The sequence below is a fragment of the Anopheles gambiae genome, chromosome 3 (genome assembly GCF_943734735.2).
Source record: "Anopheles gambiae chromosome 3, idAnoGambNW_F1_1, whole genome shotgun sequence".
NCBI lineage: Eukaryota > Metazoa > Arthropoda > Insecta > Diptera > Culicidae > Anopheles > Anopheles gambiae.
The window spans coordinates 90453988-90476271 of record NC_064602.1 but is presented as its reverse complement, the minus strand read 5'-3'; the positions used below and the strand labels follow the sequence as shown (position 1 = coordinate 90476271).

At 46.3% G+C, this 22284-nt stretch overlaps 1 protein-coding gene across 1 annotated transcript in view; it reads left to right on the top strand.

Moving 5' to 3' along the window:
• The window catches only part of LOC1280870 (low-density lipoprotein receptor-related protein 6), a 33106-nt gene extending 12363 nt beyond the window's left edge, over nt 1–20743 (top strand). Inside the window, exons 2-5 of the mRNA XM_061662163.1 lie at nt 12450–15562; nt 17223–17383; nt 17463–17738; nt 17806–20743. Of these exons, the coding sequence (XP_061518147.1) occupies nt 12450–15562; nt 17223–17383; nt 17463–17738; nt 17806–19357 (5102 nt within the window). The 3' untranslated portion in view covers nt 19358–20743. The remainder of the gene's footprint in view (nt 1–12449; nt 15563–17222; nt 17384–17462; nt 17739–17805) is intronic.
• The last annotated feature ends 1541 nt before the right edge of the window (nt 20744–22284 follow it).

The following is a 22284-nucleotide window of genomic DNA, read 5'->3' as shown; positions in this document are numbered from 1 at the left end:
GGTTTTGGAAAGACTGTGTGCCCCAAAGTAAGAACACATAAAATCTTTGCCCCCCACAATGCACACACACACACACGCGTGTAGACACACTGAACGCAGTCTCAGGACGCCCCTGATCACGACACGACGACGAAAGATGTGTTGGGCGCAGTGATATCCTTCATCGCAAGGCAAGAACAGTGAAACACACGCGAAAGGCAGACGAGCGAACATGAGGCTCGTTGCATGTTGAATTATTATGCTGGTGGTATACGCCAGTCCCCTGTTCTTCCCCTCCCTGGCAATATGGTTTCAGCAGCGAAGAAGACAATTTTCACTTTATCCGTCTTGTGTTTGGGAAGGTTCATTTAGGATTCAAATTAAATTATGGCTATGGGGAAATGTACATAATTTTCAGTGTCTCGTGATCGTCGCCTGGCGGATGCTGAGGATGGGGGGAGAGAACAAGAGCTGAAAATGCACTGGCCAGGTGGGGCGTAACAAGCGGGGAGACACACCGTACGGCATAATGAATGACAGTTTCCGTGATCCTTATCTGTAATTATATGCAGTTATTGTTTATGCGCTATAAATTTAATAATTTGCTAGATCATTTATTTAATGAACTCATGAGGTCTTTGGGGTTACCTTGCTTTATGTCCTTATTATGTTTCGTTCGTTTTGTTCTCGTTATTGATCTTGTTGATTGAGTTTTTACATAGTTTTTTTTATAATATGTTCAAGAAGAAAGCTAGGCTTTAACTATTGAAATCAGTTTTTTTGCCTTTTTTTGTATTTTACAATTGAAAGTTGGTCGGTATAACAAGTTCGTATTTAGGACGCTATGGTGTATGCTAGATTTATCGTCTGATTTTAAACCGTTTTGAATTGATATATGTACTACGAAACCAACTTCAAGATGAAGTGAGATTTTGAATTTTGAAATCTGAACCTTTGAAACAACTTTTTCAATCAAAAGTAGACCATTCGTATCCACAAACACTGTGCCTCTGGCACCGAGATTTCCATATGCATGGAAGAAGAAATGGTTAATAATTAAAGTGTGCATCGCTGGCGGCTCGCTACGCTGATGACGATCAACACAAATTCCAACCGAGCTTGACCACAGGAAGTGTCCTAACGAGAGTGCACTGCATGAACAAACAAACAAACAAACAAACAAAAAAAAACCCCGCGAAGAAGGACGGTAAAACAACACCGCAGCGCGACTCTCGAATTAGCATAAACATGAATATTGGTTGTCGTTTTTGTTGTCGCGTGCGTTCGCCTTTTTGTTTGACGGCTGATTTGTGTTGCACCTTCCGCATTCCCCACGTCGATTGAATATTAAATATATATTCAACACAAAATTTATTGTGTATCTGTGTGTGTCGCAGGAGAAATTCCGGGCCTGAGGCCTGAGGGGCGTGTTGGGGAAGCAGGAGAGGAAAAAGTAAACAAGAATGCAAAAAAAAAAAACAAATAAAACTAAACACTGCTTGCATCGCACGAACCTCCAAGTTTGAGCTGGAGGACACGGAGGACGAGAAGCTTCCTGCATTACGATGCAAAAGTGATAAAGTTTGGCGTAAAATCTTGTTCTTTCTACTGGTTCCTGCACACACACTTTATGTTGCCATTTTTGTCTGTTTATTTCTACATAATATTCGGTTAATTTATGGGCACTGGGGGCAGGTTTAATGTTTCTTGTTCGTTGCTGCCTTTAAATGATCGATTTTGCGACTCACACACCGTGTGCGTGCTTTCTTTTTTTGCTTATATGTTTATTTTAACGACCGAATGATTACAGATGGACAGGGAAGGAAAGGAGGTGGGGATCTTCCTCTTTACTCGGTCAGAATTAAGACGACGCAAGCCGACCCCAAGACAGCCAAGGGAGATAGAGAGAGAGAGCGAGAGAATGGTTTGTTAGCGTAAAATGGGCAATTAAATTGGACAGCAAACGACACCATCGATCGGATTGGGGAACACGACCGCCGGTCAGGTGCCCCGGAGACGACGAGATTGATCGTAAGGAAATCCTCGAAAATGGTGATATAAGCAGCAGTGGTCGTGCAGTGTTTGGCGAGCAGGGATAAAACGAACGAATAAAAGAACAAAACAAAGGTGAAATAAAAGAGTAAAAAAAATGAGTGGGAAAGAAAAGAAAAAAGTCCAGAGAGTGTGCTAGAAAGGTAAAAAAAGAAGAAGAAGAAGAACACCAAAGAATATGCAACATTTCGAAAACGCAACCGGAGAGCTAAGGAACACATAAAGAGAAGATAATCATTGATGATCAAAAGGGAAAAAGGCTGGGTTGTTGAAAAAAAAAAAGAAGGCAAAACAGAAGAAAGAACACGGGACAAGGGAAAAACGAGCATATGAAGGAAACGAGTGGGAAAAAGGTGATTGAAAAGTTGTAAAGGCTTAACAAGATGTGTCCCAGCGACGTCGTGTCGTGCCTTCTTCACTTTACCTCTTTTTTTTTTGTCTTCAGCCAAGGTCCTGAAGATCGAAGAAATCTCACTGGTACTGCTGCTCGTTAGTGAGAGGTAAGAGGGGGATTACACACAGTGCCGGTGTGTTGTTGCTCGTGCTGGTGTTGGTGTGTTCAGGTTTGCCCATGCGCGCAGCATCCGTTGATTGGATTGAGATCGTTAATCGAACGAAGGAAGAGGGAGGTGGGTCCGCCTTCATCGCTCGCCTCTTGCTCTGGCTCTGGCTCTTCTCTGGCTCCTCTCTTTATCGAACGAGTGGAGGACTGATTGATCGTTTAGTGACCGTCTCGTTTCTATCATATTGATTTTCGAATTTTTCGATTTCCTTTTTTGACTTGAGTTTTCTCCTTTTTGCTTTTTGTTCTTCTTTCTTTGTTTTCCATTCTTACATCATGCTTACCAAATTATCATCTTTCATTGGTTACTTATGCCTTTAACTATGTGCTAGATTTCTTGTGTTTTCTTTGTTTTTGGACGGCTCGAGACGGTTCTTTTTTTTACTAACAGTAGAATGATATTATATTTAATTCTATGGTATTTTTGTATTTTCATGCCTTTGCATGGCCAACATTTTAAGTTTGAAATTGGCCAGCAAATCTGAGCTATATGCTAGCATCTATTTAAAAAAATACAAACATAATAATCATATAGAGTTCATTAAACTTTCAGGAATTGTAAGAAAAGGGACATTAAATTTGTTTGTATTAATTTGTTTGATTTTTCTGATTTTCTCATTTTTTAAAAATAATTTCATGCTTTGCTCTTTATAATATGCTCTTTTGTTTTGTATATGTATTCTGTTCTTTCCAAGTGTTTTTTTTTTTGTTTGTTTTATATTTGTTTTGATTTATTTGAATCTTAAACCATGTCCAATACTTTTAAGGTTTTTAAGGTTTCAAATAAATAAAAATGAATCTTTTACTATTGGATTGAATTGTTTAATGCAAAAATGAATGCGTAACAATTAGCAATGTAGGCCAAAGTGGGGCAAAATGGCGCTGTTCAGGAGTTTGTTCTATATCTCATTGGGTAAACCACTTTACACTGATATTTTGACGGCAATCGTTGCTTAAATGTCTTATTCTTGAAACAAAATGAGTAGTAGACGTATTAGCAATAAATGTAAATGTATGAAATGGTCTCGCTATGGAGCAAAACAGTCATACACAAAAAGTCAAAACACGTCAAAACAAAGGAGCAAAATTGATTTTTAGGCTTTTGGTCAAGCTCTTACAATTAAGTAGAATTGTAAGGGTAGAGATTTACGTTTTGTATTAAATATAGTATTATTTATTTATACACATATTTATACAGTATAGTATTATTTAGGTAAAACAAATACATATATTGTAGTGACCTTTGCTTACACCACAGCGTTATCATTTTGCTCCTGTCAAAACATACCGACAAGCTGGAACGACCATTTGGCCTAAAGTTTGCCAAACATTTGACTAGCTTTAACTTAAAAAAAATATATTAAATTAAAATGGTTACTTTTTCACGTAATTTCATAGCTGATTGGCATGCACCTGGCTACAAATCTCTTTTTTCTCTAATTATTTGCTAAATTCTTTCTTATCTTATGAAGGAAGACATGAGAAATCTTATGTTATTGAAACGTTCATGATGTGATTTAAACATTACATTTGATGTTTTTCAATCATGAGAAGTCATTTTAAACTTGTTAATTGGTCAATACTTCAGGTGATCATTTCGCTCCACCTAACCATTTTGCCCCGCTTTCCCTTAATAAATTGCGCTTTGCCTGCTACTATCTCAATTACACTGCAGTCGATGATTATTCGGCAAATGCTCTCTCCCCTTATCATTGCTTACACATTGAATCTTGTTTAGAACTTGATTATTAAAAACAAACGAGAAGTCTACAAAAAACTGGTTGAAGTAAACGCCAAATAAATGTGAATGATTGCCACCGAATTCTGATAACCATTGCGTTTGCTGCGGCTTTTTTTGCTTTAATTTCCTTGGTCTGGCCCGCTTTGGGAACTGTTGGCCACCTCCGCTCCAGTGTTTTGCTTGCATTAGAGAGAAGAAGAACAAAAAAAATCAACGGGCACATCTTAAAACGGCCGTGCCGCCGGTTAGCCCCATCGCAGCAATGTTTATGCCGCAGCTTCGGTAAACATTTAGCTGCCGCGCGCCCCCTTGTTTTCCGCAGACACAGTGCGATGTGTGCCTGCGAGCTAGGGAAATAGACACCGGTGGCTCCCGGAATTGCCCCGGTGTGGAAATATAAATACACCTCAAGCACACATCATTGCTCTGGGCCTCGGTCGTTCTATTTTACCGCCGATTTCTCCCTCTACCGCCTTTTCCTCTCTGTCACGCAGTGTCAACTGGGTCGGTTGGCCCCCCCACCCTCCTTTGTTACCGTGGGCAGTGTTTGAAATGGGTGTCGGTCTTTTTGTTGTCGTTTAAAACGGCTCACTTGGTTGGGCCTCGGAAAACTGTACCAACAATTTTGGTGGGCGTCCAAGGTGGGCTTCCAGTGGCGGTGTCCCGCGCTTTAATGTGTCGGTGTCCTTGGTTGTGGCTCGTGGGGGACCCCGCCGGCAGGTCATGGATGATCGCTGGCCGTAGATCAAAGGCTGGGTTTGCTCCCGTTTGCTGGGCGGTATATATGTATAGGGAAATTGCGCCATGTACAAAGGAAAATGTGACGTCACCTTCCGTTAAGACGATTAGATTCATTCTCCACTTCTCCTACGTCACTTTTAGGGTATTTGTTTTGCAAAATGCACAGTGAGTTACTCATGAAAAAAATCAACAACATGCAGTCTCAAACACACAAGCACAGTGCATGAAATTGCATCTTTTGTGACTGATTCTGATACGCCCTGGACACCGGAAGAGACTTTGTGCGCTAGAAATGGATAGGTGCAAGCCTGATAGAATGTGTGGGGACAGTGCTACAGTGGAGCAGCTGCTTGCTTTCATCGTGCTGCCGGCATACCACAGACAACACAACACCGCCACCGCGAGGGAAGCCAGTAGTGGGAGTCAATTATATGGTCCCGGGGTTCCGATGCAGCACAACATCAAAGGAGAGCGTGTTTTAATGCGTGTTCCTGAAATACGCCGCCGGAACGAAACGAATCCGGCCCAAGAATGTGCTCCGGAAGAGGAGGGAGCATGCGGTACATGGAGGACGACGGTGGTATTCATGTTGTATATGAAATTTCCATGCTCGGGAATTTCCAGCAGTGGGTAGAGTGTGGTTTTGACGTGTCTGGGAGGCCAATTCATTTTTCCAACCAAAACTTCACTTTTGACTGGGAATGAAATATAAATTCTGATGAGGAGTTGTATGTGTTTGTGTGTAATATTTGACTTTTCTGCCATATTTCATTCGTTCTAGCAAGTGTTTAATTAGCACAGCTGTACAAGTATGGCTTTTGCAGAGCTCCAATGTTTGCTGGTACAAATTCCATCATATTCACGTTCAATTAGAATATTTAACATTGATTCAAATCGGTTCGAGTTTTCACTTATAGGATTTGAATTTCCTGATAAGAATATTCAAAATACACTGCCAGGAATGTTCTTCAATTAGAAATCGCGACTAATAACAAGCACAATGTTTATAAGATTCGTTAATGTTTTATCAGAATTCAAATAAATGTCAACAAATAGCGTCAAATGACAAATTCAACGCAATTTAAACGTTAACAAACTAGTTTGGAACATTGTTAGAACCTTAAACAATGCACAGGAAGGGCTGTAACTTCAGATTGTAGCAAAACATTCTTAGTACATCGATCTTTAGTATTCCAATTCGGGCATTTAATTTGATCCATTACGTTAAAAGAGCAAATTTGTTAGTCTGTATCAGTCAAAAAATTTGTCAGAATTGATTTTTACATCAAGTGGTTTTTATAAGCTATCTGCCATCAAATGTCTGCTATTATATATCAAAAAGTTAGTCATATTATAATTAGTAATAAGTAGCTATTATTAATATAATATCTAATGAAATCTAATGAATTTTCCACTTCCACACGTTGTTGTTCTATAGAAGAGAAGAAGATACATCTTCTGTTCCTACATTAAAACGCTTTTTCGATGTTAAATACTTTGCTTTCAACGCGCACATACCGCTTACTGAAGAATTGCGCCCTCACTGATTGATTAATATACTAGCAAAATAAAATAAAAATAAACACACTAACATTCTTTTGGAGGTCGTCATTCATGGTGCAAACCACCGCAACGGGTACGTTCTTCAGTGCGCGTGAAAGAGCTTGCAAATCGCATCTCTCCGCAGGGGTATGGGGTCGGAAAAACAACATCAAACAGCCGAAAGTCCTACGCAATGGTTGGGACGAATTGCACACCACGCGCGGAGCACAGGAAGCAGGAACAAATCAACGCGCACTGACTGGCTAAAAATATAAATGCAAAAGCAGCCGGCCGGACCGTAGGCTCCCATCGATCAATTCATCAGTCTGCTCCCGAACGTGAGTGCTCGTAATGCTCTCTCGGCATGTGGGAAATCAGTGCAGTGTGGCGTCGGGGTTCGATCGATCCATCCGCCAGACCATAAATAAGACCGGAACGGTAAAGTGAAGGTACCCGAAAATGGCGCTGGAGGCGGATTTCGTGGTGTTGATCTTTTCTCATACCCCTCAGTGTGGTGCAATCGCGCGATATTGCACACCTTTCTCTAACACCTGCCGCCATTTGCGGTGGAACGATAACAAGCGGCTGAAAATTTAAATCTTTCGTTAGGTGTCTTGCTGTGGTCGATTATTTCAATAGTTGTTGACGCTTCGGCACTCGCACTTTTGCTTTTAAAAGTAAATTATATAGAGATCAAACACTTTTTACATCCAGATTTTGTTACGGAATTACATGTTGAGCAGTGCTCCGTAGCTTTATAATATAAAACCCCCTTCAGCTTAGTTCTTGTTCCACTTACACTGCTTCAACCCTCAGTACATCAGCGTTACGAAATTAGCCTTTTGTTGTCGTGCCGTGTCGGTTATCTTAAGCAAGTACCTAGACGTCGTGCGGCTTATGCGAAATGCATGCCCCAGACATGGTGCCGTTGTCCGGGGGACGCGTGTAAAGCAAACAGGGCGGAGAACTACTTGACCCTTGAGTAGCGTTGAAGCTGGTGAAAATCCCTCACGTGCGCGGGGGGACAAGCGCAAGCAAACGTTTGGAAGGCGACGAAATTGAACCGTGATGCCGAACACAACAAGAGATCAGGTTTTTTGCCCTCTTCTTCTGCGTCTTGTGTTTGTACCGTGGAACCAAACCCCGAGCCCCCCGGACGAACCCGTCTGTGTAACCTGAGTACGTGCCATTGAAAATAGGCGGACGAGCCTGTCTGAGATTCGGAGCTTCGGTTTGGAACCGCACGGATTGCGCGCTCCGGCCCTGGGGATCTCTTGCACACCATCCGATTGCGGGGTGTTGAGAATCGATGACGAAGATGAAGGAGAAAGGTGTGAACAGTTTCCTCACATATCTTCGGGACTTTTGTTTTTTGGTTTTTTTGGTACAGGGATGAAGTGTTATTTCTCTCTTCATTTTGCCGATGTTGTGAAGTACTGTGTCGTGAGACTGCGTCTCGCTTGCGGGATGGGTTCGCGCTAGTCCTCGAAAGGTGGTTCAAGTGTGAAATAAGGCTTCAAGTAGCGCATTCGCGACGTGGTAGGTAGGTGTGTGTATGAAGGGCAAGGAGTACACAGTATTCGCAGAGTGTACATCCTGTGCTGCAGCAGATTTGGAGCTCTTGTACCACAGTACCAGAGAGCCTGGATGTGTGTAAAGTAGGCTCGACGCTGGTTATTGCGATGATATGAAGATCCTGTACTTAGTATAGGATAGGATGATGGATATAGAAAAAGAGAGAATTTTTTACATGATGCTATTAAATACGGAGTTTAATATCGTGGGATGGTTGAAAAGGAGAGTGAAAATGCTGTTTAACGATATAGGGAAATGAATGAGATAGCCAACACTGAATTATATATGATGTTGTACAAAATTACGTTTCTGATACACATTTTACTTGTTAAATTATTATTATTTATTTGACTATTTGAGTATTATTTCCTGATATTCCTGTTTGAATATTATTTTCTAATCGATGTATTGGTTGACATAGTAATATCGTGATACATTATTTTTAGTGATCTAGTTTACTTTCAACGAAATGATAGTACAAGACTATTTATATAATAATCAGCAGCTTCTGAAGTGCTTTCTTTTTGTCTGAAAAAGATTACCAACCCCCAGTCGATTGTATTTATTGCTTACTTTACATGCTATTGGAGTGACAGCCTTACAGAGCCATCGGTAAGTCGTAAGTCTTATGCCATCGAAAGACAGAGTTCAATCCTCAAAAGCATCGACTCGTCAGTTGTTTTTAAAAACAAATCTCGCTGATTCTCTTTCACTAATAAATAGGTTAAGTTATGGGTACTTTGAGTCATATGTAGCCTATTAATCATTAACTGGGGTTATGTAAAAATACGCGTAAGAGCAACTCATAATAATTAAAAAAACGATTGATTTTTATAAATCCCAATTAACGATGGATTTGAAATTTAAACTTTTCTGGACCATCATATCCTCCCACAAGAGATCACTGAGCTTGGATTTATTCAATAAAATTCAAAATAAATATGCAGCATTTTAAACAATAAGCGGATTTAGCTCACCGCATATTACATCAGCCAACTACCTACCACGACTGTTTGTGCCCTTGAAATTGGTCTCAATGTAGCGCACCAGTCACCAGCAAGCCTGTTCGTTCCGGCTACAATCCTTGAGACGCGCATGTTGCTTATGCAAATGCAGCGAAAGGAACGCGCGCGCCCGCTCTTCCGCTACCTTTGCAAATCAGAATCGAGAACCGATCGACAACTTCTGGTCCCCCCGGTTATTTATTCGGCTTTGTTTTTGTCGTCGCACTCGTTGAAATTCAGGACCACTTTTCTCTCCCTTCGCTTGTTTTTTTTATGGTTCCGTGCAATGTAAAGAGGGGAAGAATTTGAATAAAAATAATGAAACCTAATTACAATTGCAAAATCACATGCACACTGATGTCGCCAAACTGTTGGCATTTTCTGTGTGTGAGAAAGCGAGAAAGAACGAGTCTTTTGGTTACATTTTATCGATGAAAATATACCAATAATGCAACAAGAAGGTAGAGGTAAAAAGCGCACAAGAAAGTGGTCACCCGGGGGAAACCTGGGACCGGGGGTCTGGCATGAAGGACCCTCCAAACCGGAGGGTACACCGAGTGGCTAATAGGTTTCATTCTCCACGGTTTTGTTTGCTTAAAATACGTTTAATTTTTTATGTTTTTGCTGCTTGCGTACCAGCCTCACCTTCCTCCGGCGTATGATGAAGAGGAAGGAGCAGAGCTGGGCGGACGGCGGACATACTCTTGTGGACATTTGCGTATGGTGCGTTCGTACGTACGGTCATCGTGTTGAGAAGAAGCTCAAGTGTGTATGTGCATACACGTCCTCTGTATGGGGCCGTTCGATTGCGCTGTGTAAACACTAGCTCCAGCTGCTGTTGCTGCTGAACCCTCCGGCACTGACCATTGCTGTGGTCATCTTAAACAGACAAAAAAAGCAGGAAAAGATATTATATATTGCAAAGGAAAAAATGTGTTGGTAGCATACATAATCAAAGGTCCCATCCGATACGACGGTTTCTGGAAGCAGTCGTCGTCATCGTCGTCGTCGTCCTGTCCAACGCTTCGGCAATATTGTTACGGAGATGGTGATGGATTGCGCACTATCTTGTTGGTTTCAAGCCCCCTCGGGGAGGGTTAGCAATTAATAATGCAACCCACGGACGAGCATAAATGATACACCTTTGGCACATTCGAGCGAGGCGGAGGAGAACATGATTTTTCTCCCCGCGATCGTATCATGCGAGACAACCAAGCAAGACACCGATCTCTTTCTGTCTCTTCTAGCTGTGTAAATTGTAACAACTCCTCAGTATCGAATTACCCACGAGAGCGCTCTTTAACCATCTCCTAGAACCCATCTGGAAGCAATAAAGCGAGAAACACACACACATGACAGCTGCCCCTAGAACACCCGGGCATGGCATCGATTTAAAGTATCGATTACTTAACGACACACCTTTGCGGATTGATTTATAGGAGGGTTTGCAATCGATTCCCATCCCACACCGACCGTGTGCTCTCCTCCATTGATGGGCTTAAGTGGCCACAACAGTTGTTTCTTCTAGCAGGAATGACGGTTAATAACGGTGGCACACGGGCAGGATCCCCAATAGTGACCACTGTGATTAAACTGTGTGCATTCAATCGCGCGATGATCCGGTCGCGCGGAAGCTGGCAATTAGTGTGGGCTGCTGCGATGATCGTGCTGACGATGGTGACAGGAATGCAGGACGCGCAATTGCTGTGAAATGACAGAGAGTGCGCGCAGCTCTCGGGGCTATTAATCAACGTTTTCCTTCCTGCCGCTTGTAATTAACAAGGATGCAGACACAGAAATGGAGAGTTGGAAGTTGTGCTGTGCACGGTGTTTGTTGGTTTTAACGCGTGTGGGACATAAACGCCAAAAAAAAAAGAAACACATGTAGGTTGGGTTGTTGTGGTGTTGTTGGGTAGATCAAACGACGTCGCAGGAGCTGTTTGCTATTAATCATGCGTCTCGCATTTTTTCTGACCCAAAACTGGCCAACGTTTGAACTTTCTTTTTGTGAGTCTGATGCCAGAATCGCTACAATGAGTAAGAAAAAAATGGTAGTTAGGAGAAATGTAGTATCCAACTGGGATAGGTTGTCAATCCTATAGCCTCATGGTAGAATCCATTGGCAGTCCTATTGGCTCAAGATGAAGTAGATTATTGACTTTACAATTTCCTAAACACCTTGTCAAGGATTGGTATGTTTCTGGCAATGATTGTCTACATTTTTCTGAATATTTTGCGAAAAATATTGTCATTTTAACATTTCATTGTCATTTTAACGAGTATTTAACGAGTAACGAGTAAATTAAAACAATTCATACATTTCAGACGGCAACTCTTCTTGAATATTTGTCTGATACCTGGGATAGCGTGGCCACAGATAGGACAGAGCCTGCCATAAGCCTGAGATAGACTGTGATGGGATAGAATTTTTCACTATGTTTAAAACTGATTTTAATTAAGCTAGTGCTTAATATCTTCAGTAAAGCTTAGGGTTTAACTCTAATGTTCTCAATTTTAATTTAATTCAAGAAAATTGAGCCATAAATATGAAAAAATAATAGACTTTATGTATCCATCAATCTCAACTTTCTTATTGGGTTTAAACGTGTGTATCTAGCAAAATTATCGTATCTTTGGAGCATGTCTTAATATACCAACATTTTAGCTTTGCGCTAAAAGTCTTTTGGGAAAAGACCGTGTTTGCTTCCAACAAGACTCAGCTGAAACCCATAAAGCTTCAACGAAGTTGTGCGTGCGGCTTGCAATGACTTTGAAAGGTGTTCTACTTAAATATGTTCTATCACAAAAGTGCAACATTTTTACATTGTCACCATATAAATCGACCCACAAAATGTTGTTGGTGAAATACGTATGCAAAGTGTTTATAAAAATCAATCATTAAATCGAGGCTTTATTGTATTTTGAATGAGTCTGTCCATAAAGTGTGCCGTAAAACCCACTTCTTGATAAATAAAGTTCAATTCCCATAAGAATATGAAGAAAATTATCAAAATTTCTGCAACCCCCAGTAATGATTAGTCCTGCAATCCATATTACGATAATAACTGGTGGACAAGTACAGGCAGTACAGTGGAGAGCATGATGCTAGTACCAAAATCTCAGTATTGCAAATCATTTTTTGCCGTCTTTGTACGGACAAAAATTGTACTCAAAGCAATCGAAACTCACTTACTACCAAGACCTAACCTAACCTAACGTGTATTATTATTTTCTTTTCCAACTCTCCCCGCAGGTGTAAATGCAGCCACGGCCACAGCGCTGGGACCGGTCGCTTCCGCCGACCATTATAGCTCCGCAACGGCCGCCAGCCCGACCAGCACGATCCTGCTGCTCTTCACCACCTACTACGATCTGCGCGTCCTGAACGTGTCGGTGCAGCCGGACACGAACGCGCTCACCTACACGATGGACGTGCTGCTGCAGGACCTGAACGAAGCCTCGGCGATGGACTTTTACCATGCGCGCGGGCTCGTCTGCTGGACGGAGAACACGCTCGAGGTGATACAGTGCGGCCGCACGAACGGCACGCTGAGCGTCACGAGCAAGACGACTGTGATAACGGACGGGCTGGACAAGCCGGAGGGTCTCGCGATCGACTGGTACACGGACAAGCTGTACTGGACGGACGGCGAGTCGAACCGGATCGAGGTGGCGCAGCTAGAACCGATGGGAGGAGGAGGAGCAGGAGTGACTGGTGGTGGTGGTGGTGGCATTGGAGGTAGCGGCAAACAACCAAACGCACGCCTGCAGAAGGTGCTGATCTGGAGCGATCTGGATCAGCCGCGGGCGATCGCGCTCGTCCCCGCCCGCCGCTACATGATCTGGACGGACTGGGGTGAAAGCCCGAAGATTGAGCGGGCCAGCATGGACGGTGACCCGCAGAGCCGGACGGTGCTGGTGAACGATCGGATATTCTGGCCGAACGGGCTGGCGGTCGATCTGGAGCAGGAGCTAATCTATTGGGTCGACGGCAATCAGCGCTTTCTGGACGTGATGGATTTGGACGGGGGGAACAGGCGCACGCTGGTGCGCAACCTCGACTACCCGTACAGTTTGACGTTCACGGCGAACTTTTTGTTCTGGACGGACTGGAAGGATGGCACGCTGCACTACTACGACATACAGCGCGATCGGCACAAGGAGCTGCTGCGCAAGACGGAGGTGCCGATAACGGTGCACGCGTGGGATGGCCGGTTACAGCCCGAGGCGGCCACGGATGCGTCGAATCCTTGCCGGCGCAACAATGGCAACTGTTCCCATCTTTGCCTGCTGTCGACGGTAGCGCCGGCAGGGTACAGTTGTGCGTGTCCGACCGGGATTAAGCTGCTAACGGCGACGCAGTGTGCGGATGGACCGCAGGACATGCTGTTCGTGGTGCAGCGTTCCCAGATCAACAGGATATCGCTCGACTCGCCCGACTATTCCATCGTGCCGCTGCCAGCGGGGAAGCTTCGGTACGCGATCGCCATCGATTACGATCCAGTCGAAAACTACGTGTACTGGTCGGACAAGGAGGAAAGTGCAATCAAGCGAGCCCGGGCGGATGGAACGGGCGGACCAGCGGAAGAGATTGTCACGGCAGAGATACAAGCACCGGATGGGCTCGCGATCGACTGGCTGGCAAGAAACCTCTACTGGACGGACACGGGAACAGACCGGATACAGGTGTGCCGGCTCGATGGATCCTACCGCCGCGTGCTCATCTACGACAATCTGGTCGAGCCGCGTGCGATCGCCCTAGCGCCCACGCTCGGCTGGATGTTTTGGAGTGATTGGGGCGCAAAGGAGCCGAAAATCGAGCGTGCCTCGCTGGACGGCACGGAGCGTGTGCTGATCGTGTCGCAGAACCTGATCTGGCCGAACGGTATCGCGCTCGATGTCGGGGCGCGCAAGATCTACTGGTGCGACGCGAAGGCGGACACGATCGAGGTAGCGAACATGGACGGGTCGGGACGCAACACGATCCTGTCCGACAATCTGCCGCACGTGTTTGGGCTCAGCCTGCTCGGGGACTACCTGTACTGGACCGATTGGCAGCGGCGCTCGATCGACCGGGCGCACAAACTGACCGGTGCCGAGCGGGCCACGATCGGCGAAAACATTGCCGAGCTGATGGGGCTGAAGGTGACGCGGCTGCATGAGGTGCAGGGCACGAATCCATGCGCGGTGGCCAACGGTGGCTGCTCGCAGCTGTGCTTGAACCGGCCGCGCGATTACGTGTGCCGCTGTCAGCTTGATTATGAGCTCGGGCGGGACAATCGGACGTGTTTGGTGCCGGCCGCTTTCCTGCTGTTTTCCAACCACGGAAGCATTGGGAGGCTTTCGATCGATAGCCACAACCATGCGGACTACGCACCGTTTCGGAATGTGGTCGATGCGCACTACCTGGATGTGGATGTGGCGGATCGGAGGATCTACTGGGTCAGCCAGAAGCAGAAGTACATCTCGCGCGCGTACATTAACGGTTCGGACGTGCAGCGCATCGTCGAGACGGGACTGATGCAGCCGGAGGGCATCGCGGTGGATTGGCTGGCGCACAACGTGTACTGGACGGATGCGGACGCGCGGCGCATCGAGGTGGCCCGATTGGACGGGAGCAGTCGAAGGATTTTGATCTGGAAGGGCATCGAAGAGCCGAAGAACTTGATCCTGGAGCCGCGGAAAGGTTTGATGTACTGGACGGAGTGGCCTTCGGATTCGATTCGGCGGGCGGCGATGGACGGCGGGGATTTGCTAACGATCATTTCCGGCGCTAATCATGCGATTGGTTTGACGCTCGATCCGGACACGCGCCGGCTGTACTGGGCGAGGCAGAGCTCACCGACCGGGATCGAAAGTGCGGACTGGGATGGGAAACGGCGCACGCGGCTAGTGATGGCGGACGCGGCGGATAGCAATCGGTTCGTCCCGGTTGCCCTTACCATCTATCAGGATTGGGTGTACTGGGCCGACTGGACGACGGATGAGATTGGACGGGCGAACAAAACGACCGGCGACAATCGCACGATCGTGCACACGAATCTGAAGTACACGTATGCGCTGCTCGCTTTCCATGCCGGCCGGCAGTCGGGCTCGAACCAGTGCCGCACGAATAATGGTGGTTGTACGCATCTGTGCCTGGCACAGGGTCAGCGTAAGATGACGTGCGCCTGTCCGACGCATTACACGCTGAACGCGAATCGTGTTTCGTGCAGTCCACCGCGGAACTATATCATCTTCAGTCAGCGGAACTCGTTTGGACGGTTTGTGCCGAACACAGCTGATTCGCCGGACATTCCGCTGCCGGTTACGGGGAAGAACATCCGTGCAGTGGAGTATGATGTTCTAACGCGTCATATTTACTGGGTAAGTTGGAAGGATTTTGGAAGGAGCGTATTGTAGATTTCCAGGGCGCTTAGCAATATTATTTCTTCAGTCAGAAGAAGGACAAGTCTGTATGAATCTTTTGAGTAGTTTTACTTATATCAATATGAAACAAAAAGTCTTACGTATCGTGCACTAGTGATGCTTATCTCATCTGTCTTGGAAATATCTCAAGCTTTATGAATTTAGTAATGTGATGTATCTGAAGTAGTGATGGATTTAGTTGGCGAAAATTCGGAGTCGTTTGGAATCGTTTGAAGCCGTTCGGAATTGACTAGAGTTGTTCGGAGTCACCTGCATTCGCCCGGAGTCGGAGTTGTATACGAAGTTCACGCGTAAAGAAAAAAAACGAAATGAAATGAAACGACTCCAGATGATTCGGGACGACTCCGGATGACTCGGGCCGACTACGACTCCGGATGACTCCGGAAGACTCCGACTCCGGATGACTCCGGAAGACTCCGACTCCGGATGATTCCGGACGACTTTGGACGACTCCGGTGACTCCGGGTGACTCCGGACTACTCTAGACGACTCTGGACGATTCCAGCTCCGGACGACTCCAGACGACTCCCGACGACTCCAGTCGACTTCGGACAACTCTGGGCGACTCCGGTCGACTCCGGCAAACTCCAGTCGACTCCGAAAGGTTCCAGTCGACATAAAACAACTCCGGACGACGTCGGACGACTCCGGACGACTCCAGACACCTCCAGTCGACTACAGTCAACTCCGGACAACTTCAAGCGACTCCGGACATCTCCGGACGACTCCGACTCTGGACAGAACTAGCGGTTCTCATTTTATCAGAGTTGGAATCAACAATTTGAGTATCTTGAGATGGAAGACTTTCGATTTGTGTTTTTGAGAAATTCAATAGGATATCTTCAATAACCTCAATTGTTTAGATTTCTTGATACATTCGTTCATTGATTCATTTCAAATATTCATTTGTGATCATCACTACTACAGAGCTACGTGGAACTTTTGCGCAGATAAATTCATGTGAATCAAATTGCAATAAATAATTCGAATCACGGCCGTGAATCATGAATATGAATCTGAATCTCCAGCTCAATCTTAAAAAATTTGTATCTAAATTTGAAGAATCATACTTATTGCAATTTGTTAATGTTCCGATTCGATCATGAATTCACTATCACAAAGCTTCAAGCTACTTTTGCGCAGATTCAAGTCTTTGAATCAATTTACAAACAATAATTCGAATCACGCTCGTGAATCATGAATGTAAATCTGAATCTGCAGATCAATCTTAGGAGATTTGTATCTGAATTTTGAAGAATCATACTTATTGCAATTTGTGAATGTTCCGATTCGATCATGAATTCGATCATGAATCACATCACTATCACAAAGCTTCATGAAACATGAATCGTAGATTTGAATGATGTGAATCACATTACAAAGAACAACTCGAATCACGACCTCGAATCTGAATCTTCTGTCGTAAGGTTCTCCGTACCTATGATCTTTGTGTCTTGTGTTTTTGAATATTCAAGCGTAAGCCTTTCGAGCATCATTATTTGACTCCCGGATTCATTGATTCATTTGAAAGATTCTCGTTGATAAAAATTAACTACTTATAAAAACTTCTAAACTATTATTCTTCCTTTTCGTTCAGATTGACGGACGCGGTCCCATAATTCGGCGTGCGTTTGATAACGGCACTAACGCGAAGGTATCCATCAACCCAACGTCCTCCCCGTTCGACATGGCGATCGATCCGATCGGTCGGCTACTCTTCTGGAGCTGTTCGCATACCAACACCATTAACATCACTACGTAAGTATTTCTTTCTAATCTTTCTTTTCCAGAGAAATTTGATTCACCTCGTATCGTTCTCTTTCCCCTTCCCCAACAGTCTGGATGGTAATATTGCGAGCATCGGTAACGTGGACATTGGTCGCACGGAGAAACCGCGCAGCCTAGCGCTACATCCGATGAAGCGACTGCTGTTCTGGACGGACGTCGGTTCGGCCCAGTCAATTACGCGCGCCAAGCTGGACGGTTCCCAGCGGGTCGAGCTGATCACGAAGCTGGAAGGCATACAGGCGCTGGCGCTCGATCCGCAGCTTAATCGGTTGTTTTACGCGCACGGCAAACGCATCGACACGATGGACATCAACGGGCAGGATGTGTAAGTTGAGGCGTACTCTTTTACAAACGCCACAGTTTGGTCTAATAATGTCTTGCTCACCCCACAGGAGAACGTTGGTCGCCGAGCACATAAGTATGGTGTCGTCAATCGCCGCGCTCGACGGGTTCATCTACTGGCTGGACGAGCGGCCGGTGATGGAGCGCATCTCGGTGCAGGGCGACAACCGGCGGGTGGAAATACACAAAAACCCGCACATGACGGACATTGTGGCGGTGTGGACACCGGACGATCGGGCACTGCGCAATCACACCTGCAACACGGCACGGGCGGAGTGCAGCCACATCTGCATCGGCTCGCCGGACGATGCGCCGGCCGATCACGTGTGCGCCTGTCCGCAGGGCCTGATGCTGCTGAAGGATCGGCGCAGCTGCGGCGAGCAGCCGATCTGTGGCCCGGACCATTTTACCTGCGCCGCACCGAGCGAGCTGGCCGACCGGGACGGCAACAAGGAGTGCATTCCGTCGTCGTGGCGCTGCGACGGCCAGAAGGACTGCCCGGACCGGTCGGACGAGATGGACTGTCCGACGTGCCGGGGCGACCAGTTCAAGTGCCAGTCGGGCGAGTGCATCGACAAGCATCTGGTGTGCGACGGTACGACGCAGTGCTTGGACGGGTACGATGAGGCGGTTTGCTGCAAGAACCCGGAAGATTTCCAGTGCCCCACGAGCAAGGTGTGCATCTCGTTTCACAATGTGTGCGATGGGGACGAGCACTGTGCGAAGGGTGAGGACGAGGCGCCGGAGATCTGCAGCGAATACGGCAACCGGCGGATGGCCCCGAGCTCGAGCAAGATCACGCTGCTGATCGTGGTCGTGACGGCGGTGGCGGTCGTCTTTCTCGTGGTGTATCTGCTGCAAACGTTCCGCACGCGCTTCGGTACGGGCGGCAGTGGGCTCGAGCCGAAGGAATGCGACCAGGCGGCGGCCCCGCTATCCCCCGGTGGGCTGAACAAAAACATACGCGTCTCGAAGCTGGCCTCGGTGGCGGACGCGGTACGCATGTCGACGCTAAACAGCCGCACCAGCGGTGGCAGCTACGATCGGAACCACATCACGGGAGCGAGCAGCAGCACCACGAACGGGAGCAGCCTGATCGGGTACCCGCTAAATCCACCGCCGTCCCCGGCGACGACGGCCGGCTCGACCGGCCGGTACTGCAACAGCAGCTACCATCCGTACAAGCACTACAAAATCATTAACCAGCCGCCACCGCCGACGCCGTGCTCGACCGATGCGTGCGACGAGAGCGACTCCAACTACACGAGCAAAAGCAATCGCAGCCAGCGGGGCGGGGGCGGTGGTGGCCATGGTTCCGGTACGACGGGCGGCGGCACTAGCAGCTCGGTCGGTAGTGGCAGCGGCGGCGGCCGGCATGGGCACGATCGGCGCGGATCGCTGCAGGGCAAGTACAAGGAGCGGTGCTACGATCCGGAACCGTATCCACCGCCGCCGACGCCCCGCTCCCACTATCACAGTGATATTGGGGGTATGCTGCCCGAAAGCTGCCCCCCGTCGCCGAGCTCGCGAAGTTCGACGTACTTTTCGCCGCTGCCGCCACCACCCTCACCGGTACCTTCCCCTTCGCGGGGGTTCTCGTAGCAGTTAAAGCACGGAGGCGGCGACATCGATGACGAGGAAGAGGAAGAGGAGGAGGAAGTGGACGAGCGAGAGGAGGATGATGATGAGGTGGAGTATGACGGGGGTTCGTTCCCAGTGCACTGAGAATCCCGTTTTTACAAGCATCGCCATCTTCCGGTTTTTTTTGTGCCATTAGTGAAGCGCGTCGTGTCCAAGCCTTTTGCTTCACTTCTTCCTAGGATCGTCGCCTCCGGGATAGTTTATAAGGGATCTGTAAAGAGAGCTGTATTTGTAAGGACCTGTATTTTGCTCCACCCGTTTACCCCCGCTCATCCCCGTTCCGGTAACACGGTAACACCGAAATGCCAACAGAAAGTGCCTCCAAAATCGCCGTTATTAGGCCGCATAGACGAATTAATTAATTTAGCACGTAAGCCATAGCCAAACGCGCTGGTGTGTGTGAGTGTGGATTAGAGAAGTAGTGTAGTGTCCCATTGTCGGGAAGCTGGGAGGTTTTTTTTGTCATCTTCATCTGTAAATACCGGCCAATTCCCCTAGTGCAGGCTAGTTTAGTAAGAACTCCTTTTTTATGGGCATAATAAGTACGCTCAAAAAGCTTCCCATTTTCACCTCATTTCCACCCATCCCATCATACACCCAGTCATATCTGTAGTATTGTCTTCCAACACGTGTGTGCCTAGAGAAAAACGAGTTCGAGTTACAAACAAAAAAGCTTAGCGAAGCGAAGATGATCTGTTTTTAGGATCAACAACGAAACAACAGGGTGTGTGTGAGTGGAAACGAAATTTCCAGTGAGTTGGATATCGTGTCTTCGTGCTAATCGCGTATGCTGAATAAGACTGACTTTCGGAATCCCTTCCCCCCCTACCTCGAAGGACTCTGATTCTCCCTTGCACCTAGACACATATCCTTCCGCGCGGCAAACGAATTTGCTTCCAACTGGCCGCCACCACCTTCCTACAGGGTTTTTTTTTGTTTTTGACGAATGCTTCCTTGCAAAATAGTAGAACAAAATGAACGATATTAGAAAGAATTAGTTAGATTGTAGCGTACGAGCGTAAGTTGTGTCGAGAAGCTTAGCAAAGATGCCTTAATGCATTTTAAATGAGATTGTTAAGATGAGATGATACAAAAACGAGGTCAAAATTTTTGAAGCATTTATAGCGAGTTTATACGAGTTGAAACACTTTTCTCTTGTTGGCTATAAAACGGGAAAGTAGTTTTGTCGTAAGGCCAACTTCTACTTGCTGTTTTTAGTTTTGTAGGTAATGCACGGCAAAATCCTGTGTTTGTGAGTCCTCTCTCTGTACATAGTGTAAGTAACCGAATAGTGGAGGAATGATGAAGAACACAGTTTGCCGTTCAATAAACAACGAATGAAACGAATGAAAAGCTTTTGGAAAGATACCATGTGAAAGAAAATATAAGAAAGAAAATGTGAAAAAAGAATCCTGCCCAAGAGTGTAATAGTTCTGTGGGACAAATCGGTCCATTCCCCCTGTAGTCCCTGTGCAAGATATCAACTTCATTCATGGATCGACTATAAGTTGCATACGTCTCTGTCTCTTTGTAGTGGTTCGAAGAAGCATGAGAAGAACCGATTATTCAGAAGACCCATCAGAGTTATAACACAAGATCTTAGGAATAAGTCCGAAATTGGTATCAAGATCGTATAGGTTCGGGGATCGGTGTCAAGGTCAGAGTAAGTAATCATTTCCAGAACTTCGGAATCAGTTGTACGATCGGCACGAGCTCGGCAAGTGTTGCAGGACCGTTAAAGTTTATGTAGGTGATCGGGCATGGTATTAGTTCGTTATCAGTTCCAAGACCGCAATAATGGATTGGCTGAAGGAGTGACACCTTCTAGTTCTTCTTGCCTTAGGGTCTCTCCATTATAGGACCCGTTTGGGAAGAAGCGGCCATATTAAATGTTCGAGACAATCTCAAGGTGGTAATAGAGCTCTGCTAGTGTGGGTCGATATCCACGCAGCGATATCTGAAGACGTCTATTGCATAGAATTTGTGCATACTACGGCCTCTACCACAGGCTACGTTTTAAGAGCGTACTACGCTATGTGACTGGATCAGGCGGATCTGGGATCATAGGGTGATGGTGACAACTTAAAGATGATACAGGAGCTATCTGCTGTTCTGGGATGGGTATAACGTCAGACAACGATATCATCAGCGAGCTTAGAAGGACCAGGTACTTAGATCAATCAGGTGAAGAAGGACTAGTCGATGATCTGGGGTATTGGACCAGAATTGAAGGATGCAGTTATAAGCATAGAAGGGAACAGTTTCAGGGAAGCAGCGTATTAGGTGACGGCGATAACCTCAAGATAATGGTCCAGAAGATGAGAACCCAAAAGGGCTTTAAGACTTGATGGCGATCCAACAGACTTCAAGCACGCCGGAAGCGCCAGAGCATACGGCGAGCACAGTGGAGAGGTCAAACTGGGGAAGAACCCAACGAAGATCAGATGTAGACGAGAATTAAAGGATGCACTTATGACCTAGAGACCTGTAGGTTGGCCACCTAAAACGACTAAGGAAGCAACGTATTAGGAGGCGAGGATGGCAATCTCAAGGTGGTTCTGCTAGCGCTGGATGCTTGTGGATCATGAAATTGAGGATTACTGCGTTCATTCCAGGTTGCTGCTATCCAGAAGACTTTCTCTCTATCTGTCTCTTGTTGGCCTGCTCACGATAGAGCACGTCGGTGTGATATGGATCCGGTCAATAATCATTCTCAAGGACGCTTGGTCCCAGGCTGCCACCTCTCATCCACACCCGAACTCCGACAGGTCTCGCATTACCTGTTCCATCGAGCCATCGAGATGATCAAGATGATTAACCTGGAAAACTTGACCATGTCATCACGATCTGTTAAGCAGTGAGGTCACCAAAGAAGAAGAATGTTAAAG